General features: G+C 38.6%; 2 protein-coding genes across 11 annotated transcripts in view; one reads left to right on the top strand and one right to left on the bottom strand.

Annotated features, from left to right (window-relative positions):
• ptprc (protein tyrosine phosphatase receptor type C) overlaps window positions 1-14,106 on the top strand; it is a 29,252-nt gene extending 15,146 nt beyond the window's left edge. For all 10 annotated transcript variants that reach the window (XM_038715438.1, XM_038715437.1, XM_038715439.1 and 7 more), the window contains 21 exons: window positions 571-711; window positions 5,157-5,362; window positions 5,462-5,522; window positions 5,675-5,783; window positions 6,015-6,052; window positions 6,257-6,366; window positions 6,716-6,806; window positions 7,270-7,346; window positions 7,575-7,611; window positions 7,720-7,817; window positions 7,958-8,083; window positions 8,297-8,454; window positions 8,898-9,033; window positions 9,754-9,903; window positions 10,304-10,394; window positions 10,555-10,691; window positions 10,954-11,088; window positions 11,251-11,373; window positions 11,500-11,660; window positions 12,334-12,469; window positions 13,317-14,106. In XM_038715438.1, the coding sequence (XP_038571366.1) occupies window positions 571-711; window positions 5,157-5,362; window positions 5,462-5,522; window positions 5,675-5,783; window positions 6,015-6,052; window positions 6,257-6,366; window positions 6,716-6,806; window positions 7,270-7,346; window positions 7,575-7,611; window positions 7,720-7,817; window positions 7,958-8,083; window positions 8,297-8,454; window positions 8,898-9,033; window positions 9,754-9,903; window positions 10,304-10,394; window positions 10,555-10,691; window positions 10,954-11,088; window positions 11,251-11,373; window positions 11,500-11,660; window positions 12,334-12,469; window positions 13,317-13,619 (2,624 nt within the window). In that variant the 3' untranslated portion in view covers window positions 13,620-14,106. The remainder of the gene's footprint in view (window positions 1-570; window positions 712-5,156; window positions 5,363-5,461; window positions 5,523-5,674; window positions 5,784-6,014; window positions 6,053-6,256; window positions 6,367-6,715; window positions 6,807-7,269; window positions 7,347-7,574; window positions 7,612-7,719; window positions 7,818-7,957; window positions 8,084-8,296; window positions 8,455-8,897; window positions 9,034-9,753; window positions 9,904-10,303; window positions 10,395-10,554; window positions 10,692-10,953; window positions 11,089-11,250; window positions 11,374-11,499; window positions 11,661-12,333; window positions 12,470-13,316) is intronic.
• Window positions 14,107-15,610: 1,504 nt separating this feature from the next.
• Window positions 15,611-24,873, bottom strand: abhd8b (abhydrolase domain containing 8b). Its single transcript, XM_038715436.1, has 5 exons — window positions 24,597-24,873; window positions 20,415-21,221; window positions 18,856-19,026; window positions 17,990-18,206; window positions 15,611-17,264 (listed from the first exon to the last, which is right to left on the bottom strand). Exons 2-5 carry the CDS (start codon window positions 21,209-21,211, stop codon window positions 16,992-16,994), a joined length of 1,458 nt encoding a protein of 485 aa, XP_038571364.1. The 5' UTR covers window positions 21,212-21,221; window positions 24,597-24,873; the 3' UTR covers window positions 15,611-16,991.
• Window positions 24,874-25,491: the final 618 nt, after the last annotated feature.

Below are 25,491 nucleotides of genomic sequence, written 5' to 3'. Positions count from 1 at the left end.
TCTTAAATTGTTAAACTCTGGAAACATGACTCATCCATGGACCTACAGTGCTCCATGCTAAAACTTAAGCATGCTAAGTGATAGTAGGTGTAAATTACCTGAGATGTTATACCAAGTCACAGTTGGGTGAAGAAAATTCTCAAAATTAACATGAAATAAGAAATAGAAATCAGAGTTTATTATCATTGTTTCCTTAGGAAGTGAACAAGGTCAGAAAGTATTTATAGCTAAAACTTCAGCTTCAAAGTAAATTATTAGCTGGTTGTTGTAACACCAACATATTAGCTTTGATTTTGTCACATATTAATAATTCCTCATTTCATTGCCTAATAGCACATAATGTATACTTATGGTAGGATCAGAGCTGGTGATCTACCAATGACACATAATTTGATTGATTGATTGATTGATTGATTGATTGATTGATTGATTGACATTTTCTTGTCTTTTCATGGGTACTTAACCAACAAGACAATCTGCTGTCCTGCGCTGCCGTAATTGTGAATTTGTTTCTCTTGTTATTCAATCAAACACAACAAAACAGCTAATGAAACTGTCTTGCAATTGCAGTGAAGAAACATACACCAGGAAGAACATGTAATTTTACTGGACTGACACCATACACCGACTATACCTGTGAAGTCCAACCCGCCTACAACAACAATGATGTTGGCAAACCAACTGAAGTGCCAAAGAAAACTGCGATTGGAAGTAAGTTTCAACATCTTTTGGAGAAGATTACAGTCAACACACACACAAAAAAACTATCCTGACTAAGGCTGCTTTCACATGTAGCTGAATATCAAGTTAAGAAGAAATTGTAAAAGCAAATATCTTATTGAAACACTTTAAGACCACACAGTGTTTAAACTGTTACAGTATTTGGGGAGAAAATTTAAATCATGTGATGTACTATGACTCTGAAAGGTCATAAAAACAAGAATTATGGTTACTACTTAATTATTTCATTGAATGATATTGATATGAATTATCATTATGTAACATGTAATATATAATGTGGATCTGATTCTTTATACTGTCCGTCTTTTGTAACAAATGACATTAAATGCTGATAATCTGACAGCATATCATTCCCTGATATCAACACACATTATGTAATCCTACAGTATGACAACATCACACTTCAAGCCATTATAATGAACATTACAGTGTAGCTCAAATCATTAGTGAAGGCAGGGCCATGTACACAAGGCGTAGAATTTAGGACATGTCCCTACCAATATCCAGCAACTACTGAATTGTCCCTAGTAATAATTTTAATCAAAACAATTAAATATCATCACTGTTTAGTATGAGTTCAACCTATTCATGTGGTATATCTACTTAAAGCTAGGCTGCTCAGCTAAAAGCCCTTGCTAACCATTCCTACCTAAACCAAACACACATCAAACACCAAGCAACTAACTGCGATTGTAGCAAAACACAGTATCTGTCTGGTTTTGATGTCATGTGACATGGTAATGCGTTGCAGCGCTTGCGAAAGTCTTACACAATATCTAGCCAGCATGCCTGCGCAGCACAGCATAAAGTCAATGCACCTATTGACAGCGCAAACACAATTGTCATTACTACAGCTGTATGAACCAAAGTAAATTTTGCTGTGATTAAATAGCAATAAACGGATCAAACTGAAGCCTAAATAACTACAATATGATGCAGATTTGTTAAACATGTGAATTCATGTTTTGTCACGTCTGTCAGCAAGTCAGCATGACAACAATTTCTATAATGTTCATTTTCTGAATGGAGTTCGGAACAATCATGGCTCACAGCAGTTTACTCCGAGCTCCTCCCGTGAGCAAACAGCGTAGTTATCAGAGCATAATCGAGTCTGACTACAAGTGCTTTTTTGTCCAAAAGCTGCAGCGCTGCTCCGGCTCTTCTCCCCAAGTTTAGCAGCTCTCAGCCAGCCAGCAGAATTTCAATCTCCCGTTCTGCCTGGCCCTCTCCACACAACGCTCTGAAGCTGTCGGTGACATACGGACAATCAATTTCTTGCTCTTTCAACTCGCGTGAAGGCTTTCGCGTCGCCGGCAGCGTCCCTTTTGCACCGTCAGACAGGAAATCGCGGCTCTACTGCATTGACTTTCTATGTAAACGAACCACCCCCAACGCTCACTTCGCTTATGGTCTGAAAGCACCTTTACACACCACTGTGGGACCTTTTATTCTCAAGTTATCTGCCTGTATAGCATGGAGTTCATTCTTATATTGAGCCATATTCACTTTATCTATTAATATTTCAATGTTTTTGGGAGATTTATGTTATTTGGTTGTATTTAAATAAACAGTGTTCGGAGGAAAAATTCCCACTAAATACTCAACATGAAAATACGAACCATGGCCAAAACATGGATACAATCTTGGTATAACTTTATAAATTATATTGTAAATGTTGTGGCCTGTTTTAGTTTATTTTCATAAAATTTACAATTTCAGTTGTAGTCCAGGTAAAGGAGGAGACATTCAGTTGCTTTATTATCTGCAGGATCTTGGTTATAATTGTGATATTGCCTTTGGAATTTAGATTTTATACTAGACGAGGATTAAAATCTGATCTTTTCCTTTATTGCATCTTCATTTACTCTGGAATGGTAACATAAATAGGTTTGCTTACAATGGGCTCATATTGCTTAGCTTCTGACCTTTGTTGTGTACCAACAGTGTGGATTGGTGCATTTCATATTAAATAATTTAGAGACTCAAAATTTCCCCTCTCTCTCTCTGAGAAAAAGGAAAGTTTTCCTCCCCTGGAGGTTGGCCTTTTGACATGCAAAAACTAGAGACATCGCCTGGGGTTTTGGTAAAGGGTCTTCAGAGACTCAATCAGACATGCATTGCTTAAGGATGCCGTAAAGGTGTCAATAGACACTTAGCAGGACAGCAAAAAGAAGTGTCCAACCCCTCTCCCTATAGGGTATAGGCTTTTTCCCTTAGGATGGCTGGGCCATAAAACACCACTCCCATCTTTTCTTTTAGCTGATGTGCAAACGTGATAAGCCAGGGCTGCGAAAGGGATACTTAACAACTCCTTCCTTCTTGAGCTAAAACAATGTTTCATTATAAACTGTTGTTCTCTTTAAATAATAATCCTTGCTAAGTTAGTAGTGGCGCTGCCTCTTATTTGAGTAGTTGTGTTACCATGTTGTTGCTATCTGTTGTTGATATTATTGCTGAAAAGAATCTAAAATTGCAGTGTTTTAATTTTCAGCATGCTTAATGACATTCCTTCATTTTATGTGTAACCAAATTCCACAGCTCCTGAGCAAAGATTATTTTAGGGTTAATCCAAGCTAGTGGACAAAATAAGTATTACATGTCATCGTCTGAAATGCCGTTAATGTATAAATGTCACTCCGTATTTATCTTGTCAATAATCTAATGCCACTCGTGTATCTTGCTTATATTCTCTAAGAACGTCAATAGCCTATATTTAGAAAGCAAGTTAAGTTCCTCTCATCTGTGATTTCTATGAAGTGTTAACCTTGTAAGGTCTAACTACTGATAATTGTTCTTCCTGTTATCAAATGCTTAAACTTAGAAAGGTACAACCGTTTGACAATTGAGGTTTGATTGTGGGAAAATATTTGATTGTAATACACGCAAATAGATTTTCTTTTCCTTTTTTATAGACATATTAAAAGTTTAGAAAGACAGTCCCTCGGGAAACCGGAAACAGCCCGCCCAACGGAGGACTGCCCTCTGGGAACCACGCCCCAACAGACAAAACCGCGACACACGCTGTTGTTCCCTCTCATGCACTGTTTTCGCTCTGGTCCCCTATTTGTTCCGGGCTCTTCATCGGCGCTTCGGCGCGCGCCCGGCGTGCCCCCCCCTCTACCTGCAAGCCCTAAGAGTTCGGCCCGGCGCAACAAAAGCTTCGTTCGCTTCAAGCTACACACGCGAAGTGCCGCGACATCAGTTTTCCCTCGTTTCAGCAGCTTACTTGTTTTATTTGCTTTGGTTCTGTTTTGTTAACGTTATCAGTCCCTTAAGTTACCCTAGTTCTAATTGAAGAACGACCAAGTTCCCTTTTTAAGCTTTATTCGCCGAGCTAACTTCACCGAGGTCAGACCAAACCACGTGGTCTCGCCAGCGGCAACAAAGGACACCTGAAGAACAGCCTAATTGCCAGACTGAGGACGGTCAACACTGGAGTGCGTTTCTTCATTCAGACACGGAGAACCCCGGAGAATTCCCTAGCAGAAAGCCAGGAATCGGGCAGCTAGCGTGGGACCCGTGCAACAGGCCAAGGCAGGCCGACGACCCACCATAAGGCAAAACAAGGCATTCTGTGATCAGTGATGTCCAATAGTGTTAATAGATTATCTTTTTAACTCTTAAACTCATAGCTTACTTTCATTAGTTCTCTTCCACCATATGAGTCAAATACTTCCACAATCGAAACCCACATTCTCATTGTTTATTTATTTGATGTATTTAACCACATTTTTATATCACCCTAGTTAATAAATTCACTGTAACCAAAGGAATTGTGTGTATTGCCTGTCTCGGAGTCCCTGCCAAGAGAATTCACCCCTTTATATGAGACTGACTGACTGATTTAAGATAATTGAGCGATTGTTATCTAACTGATCACTAGTGAATAATTGTCTAATTATTAGCCATACTCAGGGAGTCCGAGACCCTGGGCGAACGTATATCGGGTGGTGCCCCGAAACGAGAGATTAATGGATTAATATTTTCTGAATATGAAAATTCATAATTGGGTATTAATTCTCATAAATTTATTAAATCAATGTAGTTATGCTACACCTTTCAAAGGAAAGAACCAGAAATATGCATGTAGGTCTAATGGTTGAGGAGTTATACCTAATTCAAGTTTGGGATTTTAGGCATTTTTTCCTGTGGACAGGGACAGTTTTAAATTAAACATATGCCATCTAACATTAAATTCAGTCCAACCTACAGAACAACACCACACAACTTCTAATGATGATGAGTAGGATAAATAACAAAAAGTACAATTTAAAAGCTGTCATAATTCATCATTTAAAGACCCTTTTTTTACTTTAAGTTGTTTTACAGGAAACTAAAACATTACTTTAACTGTGGGTAAGCAAATGGTGTTGTTTCTAAATGAAAATATGCTGTTTTTCTTCACTCTCTTACAGAGCCAGAACATGTGACCAATTTGTCGGTGACTGTTCCAGAGCATAATGTGATTAAAGTAACATGTAATAAACCAAACACTTTAAATGGACCTGCAGTGGAATACATTGCATGTCTTAATGATTGCAGTGGAACTCTGAAGGAGAGAAAAGAAAATTGCAATTTTGAATTCAGAGATCTTAGCTACTCTACGACCTACACAGTGAAGGTTTGTATAATCCTAATTTTTGGTTTCAGAATATTATTCCATTTATGTTATTTCTTTAAATGGTATAATTCCTGATTTAGGAATTTTCTGTCTTTCCAGGTGACTGCTGTCAACAGTGAATTTAAGAGCAACCCCGAGACAAAACAAGTGGACACTCTCTGTATGTGCAGTTTTCATTAATGCCACAAACTGTCTCACATTGATCATTTGATTGTTTTTCTGATATACAGTACACACATACATTTCTAGATTGTACATTGTATCTTTGACATTGATGCTACAAGTTTGATATTATTTTCCCAACTTTTGCAGATAATGACAAAGCTGTCATTGGGTTTCTGGTCTTCCTCATCATCCTCACATCTGTTGCTCTGCTTTTGGTCCTCTACAAGATTTACATCCTGAAGCGCAGAAATTCCCAGTAAGGATCATTCTGCATCTTCTCATCTCCTGCATCAGTTTGACTGACACATTTAGTCTGTTTTTTGTTCCTTTGCTTTACACAAATTTACATGCAGGGTTTCTTCTACTGATAAGGCAGTATCTTCAAATATACAGTCCATGAATTTTATAATATACAGGCTGTTTTTCCCATCCTATATTCCATATAGTTTAAATTCTTTGAAACCAATCTTCTCTACTTTCTTTGCAGTGACATGAGTGAAAACTTGATGCTTATTTCGACAGCAAGTGAGTAGACTTTAGACTCCTGTTTTCTTTCTGCATTTTGACTTGAACTAGATGATTGTAGCAGTCTCGAAGTATCATCAAAATAAAACCAATAGACAAATATTTACTATAGTGTAATTTTGATTAATGGCTAGTGATAAATTAGTATTATTAACGCATGACATTGTTTCTGTTCCTCATCTACTGGCTGGTTTGCGGTTGAAGATGATGAGGAAAACTTGATGCCTGTCGAACCAATTGCAGGAGAGTTCCTGCTCGAAGCTTACAAGAGGAAGCTCGCTGATGAAGGAAGACTTTTTCTGGCTGAGTTTCAGGTACATTTAAAATCTGTCTTCTTTTATTCTGGTATTTTCTTTTACAATGGAGTAGCAGAGAGGTGTATGTTACAGAGGTCCACCATCAAAAATAGTTGGTCCCCAGGCACTGCACAGTGGCTGCCCATTGCTCCCATGAGGGATGGGTTAAATTCAGAGAATAAATTTTGCTACATGTTTGTGCGTATGACAAATAAAGTAGGCAGGATGTGGCCCAAGGAGGTTAGATATGCCTGCGAGGGGCCTTGGCCAATTATAGAGTAGAACAAGTGTGAATAGTAATCTAGAATAGCTCTTTATTGGTCTTCAGCATTGGTTGTCAAGTTACATGACGTTTTTCTGCTTTCAGAGCATCCCCAGAATTTTCTCGAGGTACACAGTGAAAGAGGCCAAAAAGTCCTGCAATGTCCCAAAGAACCGCTACGTGGACATCCTGCCATGTAAGTGGGATGCTGTCCAACAACACACAGAGATTTTTAGATTAAAGAGATAAAAGCACTTACCAGATGTGTGATGTGTATTTTTATTTACTGTTTTTACCATCATACTTTATCAGTTCATATAATACATTGTAACTAGGTCTAGCTACCTTCATAGATTTAGCCATGTTGTATACTGTCGTAGCTATTTCTTAAATATTACTAGATGTATTAAAACATTGTGGGAAATGTTGCAAAACAGTGAGCATGGTGGTTTTATTGCAAAACTGGATTCACAAGAATTATTACATCAATGTGAGATATAACAGTATATGAAATTATATAACTATTAAATGTCAGGTTACAGATCCATAAACGTTTTCTAAATAGAATTTCATTCATTAATGGTGTTCTAGGACTGTTAATATGTCCTCCATGATGGTTTTTAAATTTATTCATAATTTTTTTTTCTGTCCTGAACCAGATGATTATAACCGTGTCCAGCTGACCACCGGAAATGGAGAGGCAGGATGTGACTACATCAATGCCAGTTTCATTGATGTATGAAAAACTTCATACTTCTACTAATTTTACTACCACTGGCACAGTCATAAGACTCAAACATTACCAAACAACATACAAAATCAGAAATGTAAAACTAATAGCAAGAATTGTAATGTTAAAGAGCTACATTTTGGCCTAACCGTACAAATTTTTAGGACTAAATAGACACAAAGTTCATGATCTCTTTCTGACAATGCACACCTTATCATTTGTTTCCTGCTGCAGGGGTACAAGGAATCCAAAAAGTACATTGCAGCTCAAGGTAAAGTAAAGTTTTCACAGTCTTCACTCACTGAGCTAGCATTATGTTTCTGTTTGATACTAAGCGTGCCTGCCTGTGTGTACAGTATATATTCTGTGTGTGTTGCAGGGCCAAAGGAGGAGACCGTGGGTGACTTCTGGAGGATGGTCTGGGAGCAGCAGTCCTCTATCATTGTCATGGTAACACGCTGTGAAGAGGGAAACAGGGTAAGTACAGGATCGGAGTTTTAACTTTTTGTTGACTTTGGTTATAATGTTACAGTGGTATTTGTTTTTAAAAACTGCTCTATGTGATGGTGAAAAGAGAAAATTTTCCCATTAACTGACTCACTTGAGTTGTGTTGCAGATCAAGTGTGCGCAGTATTGGCCGTCTCCAGAACGAGAGACAGAGATCTATGAGGAGTTTATAGTGAAGCTGAGTTCAGAGGACCACTGTCCAGATTACACCATCCGCCATCTCAGCCTAACTAATGTGAGTCTCCATCAAATGTTTATTAAAGAAGTTATGCAATTAGTTGTAATAAATGCCGTATCGTATGCGTGTGTATATGTGAAGGCCAGTATTACCTCTCTACTTTGATCTCAATAAATATACTAATAAATATGAATAAATCCTTGAATGTGTTTATATATGTCTTTGTGTATGTTTCCACAACCATCTATTTGTGTATGTGTGTGTCTGTAGAAGAGGGAGAAGAACTCAGAGCGGGAGGTGACCCACATTCAGTTCATGAGTTGGCCAGACCACGGCGTCCCAGGGGAGCCACATCTCCTCCTGAAACTGAGGCGGCGTGTCAATGCTTTCAAGAATTTCTTCAGTGGCCCCATCGTCGTTCATTGCAGGTAAGTTGAAGGTCCCAACAGTGCATTACTGATATACCATAGCTGCGTTAATTTACATACATGTCACAGTCACATCCCTTCTTACAATCACTACTACATTTGTCTATCTTTATACATACATTTATGTCCATTTGTTTTTGTTTGCACGGCATCTAGTTAGATGATAAACTGCATTTTGTTGTACTGATAATGTGTGCAATGAATCTAATTTTATCTACTTAAATATAAATTGACACCAGACCACAAGGCTTATGCTATTCATACCAGGGCTCTAAACTCCATTGCTTCAATGACTTCTGCTTTGGGAAAAAAAAAATGATCTAAGGATGTTGTTGAAAATCAGGGGACTTACTCAGGCCATTTCTGCTCTGTATTTTATTCTAAATGATTGATTGATTTCACTTTTACTTGCCACTGACACAATGTTATCATCTCATGTGTAGCGCGGGAGTTGGCAGGACAGGCACCTACATTGGCATCGACGCCATGATGGAGGGTCTGGAGGCAGAGGGCAGAGTGGACATCTACGGTTACGTAGTCAAACTTCGCAGACACAGATGTCTAATGGTTCAAGTAGAGGTAAAGAGAGTAGAGGTTGTATGTAGACATATACAAGGAATTTGACCCTGTAGTTTTGTAGTCACAGTGAAAAGACCAAACAAACAGGAAGTAAACCAACACGAACAAAGATACAAACAAAGATAATCAGGCAAGACAAGGATACACAAGCATAGATGAAAATGTGAAATGTGCACTGTATGTACAAGATTGTGATCTGATTTGTAGCTACTTTAGGTTCTCTAGCTATTGTTAATGTGCAGCTATCACACATTACCCTATGATATAGTATAAATACACAATATATAATGCATAAACATTGCAGGGTTATTTTACAGAAATTGTACTGGGAGCCCACATGGATGGATTAAGTGTTTGTGAGTGTGATGGTATGTGGAAAAAAATTGCTAGTCTATGGTTGTTTTGGTGCACAGTGGTCTCTTGCATGTGCCAGAGATTAGAAGCTAAAATTGGTTGTGTACAGTATGTGTATGAGCATTTCAATATTTAAATTTACTTTTACATTACTGCACAACATATTTAATAGGCTAGCTCTTTTCAAGAACACAGGTAAGGCTAACGCAGTACAAAACCAATATTTTGTTAATTCAATTTAAACCGATCACAAAGGAGGATACCTAGATGTGGATTTGTAACCTTGGATTGTGTAGCTTATATTTGTTCTATTCCCAAATTCTGTATCCTTTGTTTATTAAGATAAGTACATTTGTCCTCACGCAGGCCCAGTACATCCTGATTCATCAGGCACTGCTGGAACACAATCAGTTTGGAGAGACTGAGATCACTCTGTCTGAGCTCCACAGCACACTGAGCACTCTTAAACAGAAGAACTCAGCCAGTGAACCCACCTTAATGGAAGACGAGTTTGAGGTAATTCACTAATTCACTTTATTATGTATCTTATTATTTATAAAGGATTTGTTTGAAAAGCACTCCATCGTGGGGGGGTGAAGGAGCAACATTTAAATACATTTGATTTTGACAGTATTTTATAAAACTGGTGATATGCACGTTTAACTGCATTGTAATGTGTGGTAACATAATAGCGTAGGAGGAGGAAGATTATTGTTTTCTGAGTCAATAAAGTAAATCACCTAAAAACATCTTTCATCATCATTAAAAAAAATCATTTAAAATTTATTTAGAAATGTAGTCCTATCCTGTCCTATATTTCTCCCATCCCATTACTGATTATAGAAGAAATTACAGACCTTAATATGTCATTCAATTACTTAATACTTAAAAAAAAAGTATTTGTCTTGCAATTCAGAGACTCCCCACCTATAAAAACTGGAGGACATCCAACACAGGGATTACAGAAGAAAACAAGAAGAAGAATCGCTCTTCATCTGTCATCCCATGTAAGTATTAGCAAGTTAAATTTTTCGCTATGCAAACTAAATAATAATAACAACTGTACTGTAGAATTTCAGTGTATGTGTAGGATGTTTATAGTGTATATGCATTCATAGACAAGTCAATTTGTTCAATTCCACCTGTGTCGTAACCTCCCACCCTCAGATGACTACAACCGAGTGTTGCTGAAGCTAGATGAGGGACATAGTCGTGATAGTGACCCTGATGAAGATGATGAGGAAGACTCCTCTGATGAGGAGGATGAGGAGTCCACTAAGTACATCAATGCCTCTCACTTAGATGTACGTCATTTTGCTTACTTACACTGTATATACTATTCTGTTTCTGCATAACTCTGACATAAACCTGGATGCCTGGACAGTGGTTTGTTCAATTGAAGCATGACCAACTGTGTTCCTGTTTTTATCTTTCCTGTTGTAGCAGGTGTTATCTCATTAACTCTTTAACTTGCATGCAACCTGTTGAATTGTAAATCAATTCATCACATCCTATTTGTTTGGACTGTGTACAACAATAGATGGATGTGTTTTCTTGCCCACACAGGGTTACTGGGGCCCACGCACCTTCATTGCAGCACAGACTCCGCTGCCAGACACCATGGCTGACTTCTGGGCGATGGTTTACCAGAAGAAAGCATCTACTATTGTCATGCTCTCAGATTGCACTGAGGGAGATACGGTAACTAAACATTCATGCATGCAGTCCTTACAGACAAGTACCATGATATAATAATATATATATATATAACATTAGGTGTTATTTACATATAGAGTACACTATACATGCTCTTTGTACAAATATAGTAAATACACTTGTTTTCTTGTGTCATCTTGTTCACAGGAGCCTGACTGTGTCTACTGGGATAAAGACAAGAAAACATTTGGGGACATTGAGGTGGAGGTGGAAAGCACAGAGAACTCCCCGACTTTCATCACCCGCAACATACTTATCCGCCATGTCAAGGTACCACAACAGCAGCCTACTCTGTGATCGTAACAAAGTTCTGTTTCTAAGTTCATCAGCATCAGCCTGTGTTGAGATTGGTGATTTCAACATCACAAGCTGTTTTAACACCACTTCTGTCAACAGAGGAAAGAGAGTCGGCCGGTGAAACACTTCCAGTTCCTGAAGTGGATGAACAGAGAGGTGCCGGAGAAACCTCAAGATCTCACGGACATGATCAAGGACATCAAGCGCAGCTATGGCAGCAGCAATTCACAAAGGAGTGTGCCAATCGTGGTCCACTGCAAGTAAGACAACTTCACACAAAATGTCCTCTGGATTCTTCAAGGAGCAGTATGTATGTAACTGTAACATATCCAGTCTTTTAAGGATGGATGAGTCAACTTTGAGAGCTTTTGGAAAAAGAGATATAGAGTAAGATTTTAATTTTAGCCCCTAAAATTTGTGAGGACATATTGGCGGAGCGTCTTACATTTGAACAAATTATTAATCATTTTAACATAATAAATTAAGGTTTTACATTTTAAACATGTTTAATCTTGTCTCCTCAATACAAGGAAGACATGTATATCATTCTCTTCAGTCCATGTTAGTTTCTGCAGTTGGAATAGGCTAGAGACACTTTATCATCCATAGGTATGTATGAACATTATTCTATAATTGGGCCCATATTCAAATCTTTAAGAATTACACTTGAAAATGCTCCAAAGAGCCAATTAGGATTAAAACTTGTATTTGCTGAGTGAAGAGCAAAGTGTAAGAGGAACATTTATGAGCAGCTCTCTGGTGCTAAAATGGTAGGATCACACGTATGAACAGAGCAGGATTAGCCAATAAACATATCATTCAGTGATATATGAACTGGCTGGAAGTGTAAACAAAAGAAAACAAAATTGGAGCAGGAAAGAAATTACTACCTGTTTGTGTAAACCTTTTCGTGTGTGTGCAACCTCTCCTCAGTGATGGCTCGTCCCGTTCAGGGATTTTCTGTGCTCTATGGACCGTGCTGGACAGCGCTGAGACTGAGAAGCTGGTGGATGTTTTCCAAGTGACCAAAACCCTACGCAAAGAGAGACAGGGCATGATCCTCAGCAAGGTAAGAAAGAGGAACCCAATATCAGTCAGCACACACTTTCACGGCTTTAACTTCCGACAGCGCTCAGGGTGAAAAGTATAGCACTTGCCTTTTTCTAGCTCCCTTTGAATGCTGTAAATTTCTAAATAAAAATAACAATAATTTCATTATATTTTCATTATTTTCCTACAATGTTGTTTTGAAGAATTAAAGGATAAGGTTGATAGTATTGTTTATTTCTGTTATTATCAACTAATTTCAGCAAACAATGCGCTAGTTCATCTGTCCGTACTTTTCTTCCCTATCTGTCAGTGGTTCTCAGACCTAAGCTCATTAGTTCCTGCTAAAGATCTTCTAATCAGCTGGGCACCGTAGTTGTTAGTGCTCAAACAGGAGTAAATAGTGTATTTTTTATTTCTTATGTATAGCTATTGATTTGTGCTTGAGTGAGCATTGGAGCAGCAGGACGGTGTATGTGCGGTCGACCCAAAATAAACTACAGGCCCATCTTCAGTGTAATGAATATGCATGTCACCCATTGAAACAGTGTGGCTCATTAATATGTTCTTATGATAACAATTGAGGTCTATGGCACAGAGGAATCAGCTATAGTATATTAAGCTTTGGCAACACAAGCAATACATTTTTTATAGAATAAATTCATTGTTGTTGTGTTTTTTTTTTGTCTTTTCCTGGAATTTGCTGACCATACGACAAATATAGAATCTCACCATATGCATCATTTAAAGCTGTTTCTGGTGCTTTTGTTTGTGTTGTGTTGCATTCTTTAGAAAAGTTTGTGTAGTCTAAAAAGAAAGCTTTACTTTCATTAGAACCTACCAATCAAATCTGTCTGTGTCTCTTACAGGAACAGTACCAGTTCCTGTATGACGCACTGGAGGGGGTCTACCCTGTTCAGAACGGGGAAGTGAAAGCAGTACAGGCCTCTGCAGCCGACTCCATCCAAATTGTCAATGAAACCACAGAAGCAGAGCAGCTGGCCAGCACTACCAGCAACGACCAGCAGGGGGAAGCGGAGAGTGCTCCTCTTGTGGCTAATGAAGGGAAGGAAGACAAAAAAGAGGAGCCTGAAGAAGTTTCCAATGCGCCAACAGAGACAACACCTCTGGAAGACACCAGCAATGGTCCCACTGTCACTGTGGAGGTCTGAAAGGGGTGGCAGCAGGGGCAGGACGGTGCCTTTTACTTTTACTTTACCCAGCTGAATGCTTTCTTTTAATTATACTTTATGAATGTATAAACATTGTAAAGCTTGGTATTGGTTGAGATTTATTAAAGAATTTGATCAAATGTTTTACTGTCAATTTCCAAAAATATGCGTTAAACTAAGTTATAAATACTTTAGTAGAAAAAGGATGAAAATATTAATTTCTATGAACAAAGTTTACCATAAATGCTGTTATCAAACTCTGGGCCTTTACTGTATAGTTAAGATACAAGAACAAAATTTTGAATATAAAGTAAATAAGTTGTTGTTTTGTACCCCTTTACTATTTGAGTTTATGTACTGTTGTTCTTGCTAAATAAATGGATGCTATAGTCTAGATCTATATATATCTGGTATAGCTGAATAAGTCGTTAAGTTCAAAATTTGTTGTGACACTGTAACATTTAATTAAAAGAGACGTACAAAGAGTCTTATTTATGCAGAGTATTTCCTTTTATTTTTATTTCATTTTTCAGAGATTAACTTTATTAGGCTGAAAGTCCATGGCATCTTTTAAAGGCCCCAAATGGAGAACATTTTCTACCAAATGTTTTGCATTGTTTCAGGAGAGATTTCAGTGCTCCTCTCACTGGTTTGAAGTGGGCAGGGCTCTGTTGGAAAAACAATATCATGTATTTTCATTCACCAATCAGTATTAAGTGATATTTGAATCAAAATCTGATGACAGTTGTCGGATTTTTAGTGTAATTCTCACCAAACACTTAGTGCTCATCAAAAGATGTTAGGGTTAGTAATAGTGCCATAAAGTAAAAAATGGAGCGCATTTGACCAAAGGTTGCCACTTTGATTCTACCACTGCCCTTGAGCAAGGGACTTAATACCCAACTGTGGTTCGACTGGGCACCTCCCAAATGTGTTTGTAACTGTGTGAGTGCCAATGAAAGCTATTTCTGAAAAGAAATCAGCAAACTCACCCTGGTTTAAAACAAAAAGAGACAAAACTCTCTGAAAAGATACAAAGTTAAAAAATTATAAAATATAATACAAAGAGGACTGACAAAATTGTCAAACTCACAATAATTTACTTTGATAAAAGTTTTAAATCACCAGTTTGTGTAATTATTGTCAAAGGCAGTTACAGTTACAGAATTTAAGACACACAAGATACAACAGTTTCCTCAAATTCAGGACAATCATTTAAGCAAACCATCCATGTAATTTATATGCCGCATAGAAATGATTAGCTTGTGTGAGCTCGAGTCTCAAAACAAATCTGTCACATTTCTGTGATCAGAAATGCATCTTCAATTGATTCAGTGAATACTCTGATGAATTCTCCATCGCAAATAAAAGTACAATGTATAAAATTTTTTATCTAAGTAGAAAAACCATCAATTACTATGGAATCTGAGATACAAATACTTGCTTCATTCACACCTCATACATTTCACATTTCTGCTCTTTCTATGTTGGAGGCTCAGAGAGGGTTTGTGAACATTATCAATACATGAACTACTACAGCAACACATAACATATCAGCTAATGTAAAAACATACACACATTATTGAAGTGGTCAAAAACAGAGGATTTAATAGCTTCTTAATGCCAGGTGTCTGTCCTGTGGAGTTACAGAATAGATGTTTACAATTAACTGTAAAAGAGTTAAATAAATGTAGTCAATGCACTGCAGGACATTTAACTGTTGACCTCTTATGTGCTAACTCATCAGACTCAACAATACTTAGAGATGACTCAAAATACAGTTTTTGTACTAATATAATACTAATATCTTATTATAACTTCACTTCTCCAGGTAAAAAACATTGCAGAATAGCAAAGTTTGATGAGAAATAAATGCCTAATATTTATTAAACAATAAAAAAAAATATATAATAATTATAATATATTCAACAGCTGTATAAACAGTGTTTTTTGCAGGAAACAGAGGAACTATTGAAACTATAGTTAGGCATCGTCCCTCTCTTGTAGTTTTGTGCTTTCTCGTCCCCTTCCTCTCTCCTGTCGCGTTATGTTCCTGTTCAACACCCACTGCAACAATTATTATCATAAGTCCTATTATTATTATCATTATTATTGCAATCATTATTAGTACTATTATTCATTTTCAGTTACATCTGTACCACTACCATTATCACTATTGTTTTACATTTCTATGTGGATATTGCATTGGGCTACTGTTCTTTTTCTTTCTCGCTCTCACTCGCACTTCCCTGGCATATCTCAATACAGGCCTTCTTATTATTGATTTAACCTCATTATGTGCATGTGATTTGTGCAATATCTTTGGCCCATTCTGGCCATACAAGTTTATTACAAGGTAGATTCAGTGCTGAGCCTCAGCTTTTGCTAAATTAAGCAAGATACACTTGACTGAACATACTTTAAATTTCCCTGAATTCTAGGAAGGAGTAAATTTACTTTCACTTCTCTTCTTGTCAGTACTTCATTCTTCACTTGTTCAGCTTCACAAGTCACATGCAATCATTCACACAACATCATTTTTCAAAACTCTGCTGAGGTTTGAAATGTATCATTATATGCAATGAAACAATCTAACTACAAAACATCCTGGGACACACATAGACATTTTACAGCTACCAAGTATCATGATTCAATGCTAAACCTTAAGTCGGCTAATACATCAGGCTAATTTATCATCCAGCTATTTTTCCATAAGGTTGTGACTCTGCTGCTGCTTTACATAGGGCAGTGTATCAGGTGGTCAAGCAGGAGCATGTTTCATACAAACCATGTAAATCATGTTTTGCTTGTCTTTACCATGTTTTAGGAATGGCAACCCAGTGTTATCCTTTTTAAAAAGTAGCTGTCAGTGTGGCAGATGACACCATTTGATTTGGCAATAAAAATCATATTTTATCACTTTTGCCACTTGACAGCTGTTCATTTTATAATACTCTCACCCTCATGGCTGTTTGTTATTGTTTCTGTCTCCTGCACTGCCAACCCTGGAATCATCACCACTCTCCACTTCAAGCCATAGCTTTTTCTTCCCTGCTGTATGTTGAGGACAGGGTGCTGTAAACTGAAGAATGAACCTCCAGTAATCATTAATGCAGATCCCTTTTCTCTGTCCTTCAGCTCAGAAGCTGACATAACTGGAATCAAATTTGAATTTCCTTCATCGTGTCACACCTTGACTTTCAGCTTTAGCTGGACCATTTAGAGAAACTGGCCTTTTTGGCTCAGCATCAGGTTCAAGAGGTACCAGCTCAGATTATCAGGACCCACAAAGTGAGTCATATAGTGTAACAACCACTGGAAGCTTTAGCTTTAATCTTAGTAATTTTAGCATTTTCTCAGTAATTTCTTGGCCTAGCTGTCTGGCTTCTCCTCTGTGCCGTCATTTGATGAGGCATGTGTAGCAGTTGCAGGTCGGACCTTGGAAGGGTCAGCTGTAGCCTTGGTGTTGTCAGATTGGGCTTTGGCAGTCTCTGGACGCGTTTTGGACTCTTTCTTTGGCAGTGGAGGGGTGGCTGGCTCCCAGAGGAAGAACTCATGCAGGAGTGTGTTGACTGACTCAGGACACTCCATCATGACCATGTGACTACCATCTTCCAGGACCTTCAGGAAGGCCATTAGGAGGATCTGACAGAAAGTTAAAAGCAGTAAAAAAGTTACATATTGGAATCGTCAGCAAAACACTGCCGCTTTATATTTTGCAGCAGCAATACATAAACAAGCTGTAAACACATCACTGAGCTATCACCTTTAAGTATGTCATATGGTGAACTTGTTAGTAAACATTTGCTTATTTCCACATCCAACGAACACAGGGATTTATTGGGAGTTGTGTTCTCGCCACCTGGCATCTAATCGCCCTCGTTTTAGCTTAGTTTTGGTCTCCACCAACTCCAGGCTCTTTAGCTGCTAAATGCTCCACTATGTTTACCAGCTATAGTTAATTGTATCTCCCTGTTCTTTGGAGCTGGGCAGGCAGTGTAGTGTTTATCACAGCTTATTTGTTGAAAACAGCTGCCTGCAGCATCTGATATAACATTGATGAGGACAGATAGAGCAGTCCAAAGAAGGCCATAAGGCAATCTAAATGGAGTACTGATCTAACAGACCCTTTGAGCTGAACTGCAGGTGATAAAGTGATAATTGTCAGTGGATTTTCATTACAGATGAGCTGTTTCACATTACACGTAGTTGTGTGATCCACTGTATAAAAATCATGAATTAAGATTTCCTGACGTAAGACAGCCCTTTTCCATTTGTCTGAATATGGTAGGGAAACTATTACACACTATGAGAGTGTCTTTAGTAGGATCTGTTTTCCTGTGCTTTGAGGGTTGAAGAGGCGCACTCACCTCTGCCATGCGCTGGTCCTCTTCGACGGGAACAAACTTGTCGTGCATGCCGTGAACCAGCAGGATGGGCACTGTGAGTTCAGCATGGTAGATCTCATCCCCCTCAGGCCAGTACTGCCCACTCATCATGGCACGCAGCACGAAGGACGACACGTTGAAGGCATTGTTGTCTTTCAGCAGCTGCTTCTCTTTGGCACCCTGTCGAGCAAAGCCAGCCCTGTAGGGGGCAGAGCAGAGGAGATTTACCTGATTTAAAAATACAGTAGCTTGAAAAACAAAAACAAGATTCTGATGGTGAAATGAACACACACACAGTGCCACATGTAGAATTAGCATAAATATCAGACTTGAATGTAGCCAGCAACATAAATGTTTCTCAGGTTTAACAGTTTTTGTTCATTTGATTCAAGCTGCTAGGTATGTTTGGGAGGTTAAAGGTCAGATCTTTGGACTGATGGACAGGACACAGTCATGCGGTCAGGCTTAGACCTCTTCTCATTAGATGGGCTTTCACATATTTTACTTTTATTTATTAAAAAACTGAAAACAGGGATGTCACTGTCTTCTGTTAAGTTTATCATTTGCATTGTTTTTGTTTCCACCAAATGTGATTATTTATTCTCATTACTTCTAAATAAATATTAATCCAGGTTACCTGCTGTAGTTATAAATTACATTGGATTGTATATCACACCTTGCAAACAATCAATTATACCAGCTAGTAAATTTTAAAATAAAAGCCTAATCCAATCTAATTGACCAGATTCTGCATAATCAAAAGCATAGGAGAACAATCATATGTTTTTTTAATGAAAAATCAACCCAAAACCAATTTTTTGTCTCTGGTACTGCTGCCGTGTGTTTACTTGAGAAAGCTCCAGGCAAGCAGCGGTGAGAGGCAGTGAAGCACACAGGTGGGCAGGTTGAAGATGGAGCAGAGGCTGGGCTCCAGGGCTGTGGGACCACCTCCGTTGATCATCACCATCTTGTGTATCTGTTCCGGATACTCATGGGCCAGGAAGGTGCAGAACGACACACTAGGCAAGCAGAAAAGAAGACTGGTCACAAGACAGGCTACAATAATCAGCCGTGCTGTTTGTTTTGTGGTAGTTGCCTCTTAGTTGGAATGTACATATCTGGAAGGAGTGTTGGGAATGACAGTTATGGCATTTTAGCATGTAAGTATTTGGAGAATCTAAAGCATACACCTATTCATTAGAAGAAATCAAAGCACTTTAACACTGTAATATTAAATACCTTCAACAGCATAAACAATGAGCATAGTAGTAAGTACTATGTCTATTATTTAGCACATTAATCAATAAAGTCTTCAGTCTATATAATGTCAGAAAATAATACCAATCACTATCTCACAGAAGTCCTTGTTTTGTCTGACAAACTGTCCAAAATCTTATGCAACACTATAACTTTTTGTTTTTCTTAAATTAACCACCGGGGCTACAAGTGGCAAGACAATGGTGAATACTAAAACATAGTGTATCAGTTACACAGCAGTATATATCATCAATATCGGTGAGGTGAGGTGCCTACGCAGAGCCCAAAGGATATTAAAGGACAGAACCCACCCAGCCACAGTCTGTTCACCCTGCTGCCTCCCTGGAAGAGATATAAAAGTTTCTGCTGCCGCACCACTAGACTGCAGAGCAGCTTTTCCCCCAAGTTATCAGACTTTTAAACTAAAATTCATCCCCAACACTGCTCCACTGAATATGGTTTATTTCTGTTTACCATTTCTATAATTGCTTTTATATTAATGTATATTGTCTGCTATGTAGCAGAAGGGAGTTAAAAACTCAATTTCACTCTACCTGTTGTATTGTGGCAAATAAATCTACTGTGTACCTTGTACTTGTATCTAAAGTTGGCTAAGACAAGCTAATATTAGCCAGTCATCCAGACCCAGACCAAGTACAGTTGTAATCTCAAAACCCCTGAATGATTTGAATTGATGTAACCATGCATTATATTGCCAATTAATTCAACATTTCATTTGTAAAAGGGAGATTGAGTTATTTCTTCTCTTAAGCCTTACCTAGTCTCACTTTAAGAAATAATATGTATAAGCACATAAAACTGAAAAAGCAGAAAATACAGACACACTTGAGATATTATCACAACTGCTGTCAATCAGTTAGTTGACTAAAACAACTAATTATTTCAGCGAAGTAGCCCTGTATCACACTGACATAGTGTGATACAGGGCTACTTCACTGAAACTGTACTTGATGTAATTACACAATACTGTACGTAAATGTTCACATCACATGTCTGGACTTCTCATACTTCATAATATTATTTTGCTTTCTCAGTTTAATAGTGATATTTGAAGTTTTTCTGCATATCCTAAAGCTATTTAAAACGTCATTCAGTTCAGATGTGTGTTACATGAATGTTGTGAATTTACCCATAAGAATGTCCTATGAGAATATTCCTCTTGCGTGCATATCTCTTAAAGATGAGTCTCATATCCTCAGCCAGGGCATAGAAAGTGTATGCCGCAGCTATCTGTGGTGCTGAGCTGGCTCCATGACCTGCCAGGTCCGGGGCAATCACCTCGTAGCCCAGCCTGGAAAAGAAGTCCAACTGGCTTCCCCAGATGTCCAGTGAGCCTCCCACTCCGTGAATGAAGAACAGAGCCACGTCCGCATGTGTCCCTTTACATGCTGATATCTTCCTCTCACAGTCGATCACCACAGTGCGTTTGGGCTTCCGCCTGCGCTTCCTATGCTGATGTGACTGGTCAGCCTGTCCAGTGGCAGGTGCCTCTCCTTCTGCTCTTGTTTCGGATGGCCCGTCTTTTCCAGCTATGCCGCACTCTGACCTGGCCTCAGGGATGGTGACGGGCGGTGAGGAGTTTCCACAGTCTGTCAGTTCGACCTCCACAGTGCTGTTTGGTTCTGTCTCTCCATTCTGGCAGTTTTTCAGCTCTGCACTCGCCCTGTCACCCAAGTTCTCAATGAATAGCTGTCCATTACGATATACTGTGATCTTTCGTTTGCAGCTGACACTCCCACCCTGCCCAGTGGGTTCCTCCACCACCGGACGGTCAGGGATGATATGTCGAACCCGCAGGACGCGGCCTGGTTTCACCTCCACAAACTCATAGCCATCAGCTGGTTCTGAGGTTTCTACAGGAACCACAACGTTGGCAGACTTTGAGGTCAGGCAGCAGAGAAGACCCTCTATAAAGCTGGTCAGCATGGCTGCCAGTCTGTAGGGAATACATTCATATAAAACAAACAAACAAGGTCATGGAAAATCAAAGGCACATACATTATTATAGCATTATAGCATATAACAATGTTTAAAAGCAAGTATTCCATTTATATAGACTATGAAGTGGTAAAGATTAGTGAAATAAAAGTGACACCTAACAATCTAGATGAACTATATTAATCAACTCTATTTCTCTTGTTTGAATCAGATTTGAATACATCAAAACCCTTCTGAAAGAAATGGAGGTCTAGTGAAAGTTCAGTCTGCAAGACTATTCTTTTGCATGCTCAGGCCTGTAATTTATTTCCCATCCTGCCATTCACTCTTCTCACGCATGCTGGGTGACAATTTCCTGCTGTCATTATCTGTGGCTGTTAGTTATGATGTCAGCTGTTCTCACCAGCTGGTCACATATATAGAATAGCACAGCAAAACGTCTACATTGTTAGGCTATCATCTTGCTACTCTCTTTTTAAATAATGTTCTCTCTCAGCCTTTAGTACATTAATGCTGCTGTTATGTTATGCATGCCCTCCCACTTCCCTATCACTACCCAGTCTTCATCATCAGCTTCATCATTTCATCAGCCAATCAGCCTCAGCAGAGTCAGACTCAGAGTCAGCCACCACCGCCAGTGTCTGAACTCCATGCGGTGATTTATCCTGTTACCGCTCAGGGCAGATGCTCCTTGATTACAAAAAATCTCCCCATAGAGTCTAAGCGCCAAAGACTTCCTGTCAAGAATTTGATTAAGGAAGAGAAAAGATGTTGTATTATATCATTCCATTTTTAACAAACATCTGATTATTCTTCTTTATCTTCAGAACACCTTAAATATCTACAATAAATGAGCATCTCGGAATCTTAAATGTACAATTTAAAGAGGCACACATGTTCTTGTGCCTTTATAATCAAACCCATGAGACTTTCTGTCAGACGTAACTGAGCAGCATCTTCCCTCAGCGCAGACTTGGGGGTATTAATAGACAGGTACAGTAAACGCTCCCTGGGTTAAAGCTGCACATTAACACACGTTCACACACATTCAAATTATCATTGCAGTCATCACATGTTATAACAAAGGTAAATATTTAGTAATTACTCAAAATTAATGCACAACCACCTACAATAATAAACTGGCCTGTATTGAAAAAGAGTGAACAATATATTATCAGAGAAATAAATATTCAAAGAATGGATGAGACTATGTATAATGCATGTCTCATGAACACTTTAGGTACAGTATAAAGTATATGTTAGGTTGTCAGTTAATTATCAACTAAAGCAACAGCATAGCAACCAAGCAGGGTCTGCATGTCTCTGCTGGTGGCATTATCCTACCTTCATGTTGTTCCCCTCCCTGCTGGAGGAGATTATACTCTCTAAGTCCACACAACGCAATCTGTCCATCTCCTCTCTCTCTATGAAAACAGCAACACAGTACGACAGTCTTACCCCCTGTGTGTGATTTGTTGCATCTTTTTCTATACTTGAAACGCATGAGCTTCTGCTTTTCATTTGGGGATTATGGACACAATGTAATACAGTGTTCCTGCTTCGCTAGCTATTCGCGTGGCCTTTCTGCTTATACTTGCATATCTTTTATCCAAGCAGCACTGTTGTACGGTGCTGTGTGTGAATCGACCGGAGGAGACTGAGCAGGCCATTCTGATTTCACTGAAAGTAAACACTCATCCACCACGCGCCCTTTTAAATTACCTGTAGTAAACTCTAGTAATCTAATCTATATATATATATAATGCAAAGAGTAGAGCATGTTAGTTAGCTACAAAAAACTAGCACCATCATAAGAAGTTCCTGAGGGAAAACATCAGTGACTGGAAAACTACTGAACAAAACATCCTTTAACGTGGTAATAAAAATCTGTCCAATCTGTCTCTTAATTGAGGCTGAAAGCATGATGCATGATGCAAGTGCATGTTGATTCAATTCTCACTTTATATTGCATATTGCTTCATTTAGTTTGGTGGAATACACACATCAAATATATTTCATTTTGAAACTGTCTTTACATGCAGAAGTCCATAAGAAAGATTTATTTTTAAAGATAAGTAGCCCTATTTATTGCCTAAATTGTGGCATACAACAGCAAGCAAGTGTGAAAACCAGGGTCTATGAACAGTGAACCATCTGTTTAATCCCCATGACAGTCTCTGCTCTTTTCTTGGCATCAGTCCTCACTGTGATTGTGTCTGACCTGTGTGAATCATTATATAACAGCCTCCTGTAGCCACTGACAACATAAGCCATGTACAGTAGTGACTGCAAGAGAAATCATACTGACTTCATCAGTACCATATCAAAATAAAAAACACTATTTCATTGATGAGAACAGTGCGTTCTTTGGATAAAATAACATTGCACTCATTCTGAGTAACCAGTTAGGAAAGCAGTTTTGTGAATGTGAGGTGGTCAGTTCAATCCTTGGAACAGCTTGATAGCTGGGGAGTAAAAGTGAAATAGTAGCCCTTGTCCCACTGCTACACATCAACCAATGTGTCCTTGAGCAAGACACTTAACCCCTAGTTGCTCCAGAGGTGTTCAATCTCTGACATATATCTAGGGAGTCCACAGCGCTGTATCAAATATGGTCTGGTTTGTAATGGTGAGGCCGAATCACTATCACATCTGTATTATTATTATTGCACATCTTAAGAAAATATACCATCACTGTCTGCATGTTGCTTTATAAGGAGACAAATGGTCTTGCAAATACAATGTGAAACTTGAATTAAGTAGGCCTATGTTAATTAATCAAACAAGGCCTATACCTACAAGTTGATAAGAGTGATTAGAGCCCATGCTCAGCCAGGTGGAATTTATTCCAAAATAAACATATTTAGTGTCATTTAAGATTGTAGTCGCCATTCAGCAAAAACGTCAAGCTTTAATAACACGTCATAATTTGACAATAATTTGGGCAAAAAATAAAAACAGCTGTCCACACAGGAAACAATATGAACCTTTCAGTGCATACTAAACTTGTTTTGTTTTTTTGGTAGAGTAAAATGTTTTACCTGGTGTTTTGGGTGAAGCTAATGGTCCCCATCCATTCACTTACAATAAAGCGATTTGAATAGCCCACTGCTGTCTGATACAGCAAATGAGGCAAGTCCTAGAATGTTTCTCCTTTTTAGTCTAGCCTACTCTATTGCTAAGTGAAATTTTATTTTCATAATTTTATAGTCTGGTCAACTGCAACGCGACTTGATATGCGGCGAACTATTTCTAGCCTGTTGCCAATTATCTACAGTGTAGCCTGTATCCTATAATAACTGTAGCCTATAATATAATAATATAAATAGCAAAGTAAAAACCGAAATATGTGGCAATAAAGAATAACGCTTACCTTTATATTTACCGGTGAAATTATCAAATCGATGTGGTTTTCGTATGAAGCATCGATGAAGTAGGAGAGCTATAATCTGTTGCAGTCAATCCAATAATCTAATTTATCTGGATTCAGTCGTGCTGTAGGTAACCTCCACATGGCGGAGAGTATCAGCCTACTGACAGCATATCTTTCCGTGGTTCAGAGGTAGATCCAAATATCTGCGTACTCCAGCACTTCACTTCCATGTTGGAATATTGGTGACGACGCATGGAGACGCACCGGAGCTCAGCTGGGTGTCAGGATGTTTTTAATCCATCAACTGTAGCTGCGACTGAACCACTGACTCTCCTGGTCTCAGTTTTGTGTGTGGGTGAAAGAGCTGCCCCCTGCTGCTATCTCTTCTGTATTCTGTACTTAAAATAGTAAATACCGTAGGCTACATTTATAAGCTTTATTACCAATGATGTAAAGAGTAGCCTAGCCTAATTCCATTTTGATTAAGTGATTTATATAGCACGTTAAAATCAAAGTCAACTGCAACTGTGAAAGCAACTTGTGCCCAACCCAGTTCAAATAATGACAGAATCTTATCAAATGGTCGCCCACATATTTCAAACAAGTTAGCAGACCTGGCAAGTAGACCTACTTGAAGTGGTGAATTAATCCATGCACAATTCTACCATTTTTTTGAGGGAGGGTTTCACAATACAGTGTGTAGATGTCCAACGAAGGTTAAAATCAAGGGCAACTGGACTTGGCTGAAGATACTGGAAGACGTTTCGTCCCTCATCCAAAGGACTTCTTTAGAACTGATCTGCTAAAAATTCAGAACTGAAGAAGTCCTTTGGATGAGGGACGAAACGTCTTCCAGTATCTTCAACCAAGTCCAGTTGCCCTTGATTTTAACCTT

Source organism: Micropterus salmoides, unplaced genomic scaffold, assembly GCF_014851395.1.
Source record: "Micropterus salmoides isolate LMB-PRFRI ecotype aquatic unplaced genomic scaffold, ASM1485139v1 Ms_hic_scaffold_13, whole genome shotgun sequence".
NCBI classification, from domain to species: Eukaryota; Metazoa; Chordata; class Actinopteri; order Centrarchiformes; family Centrarchidae; genus Micropterus; species Micropterus salmoides.
This window is presented reverse-complemented; position numbering and strand designations above follow the sequence as displayed.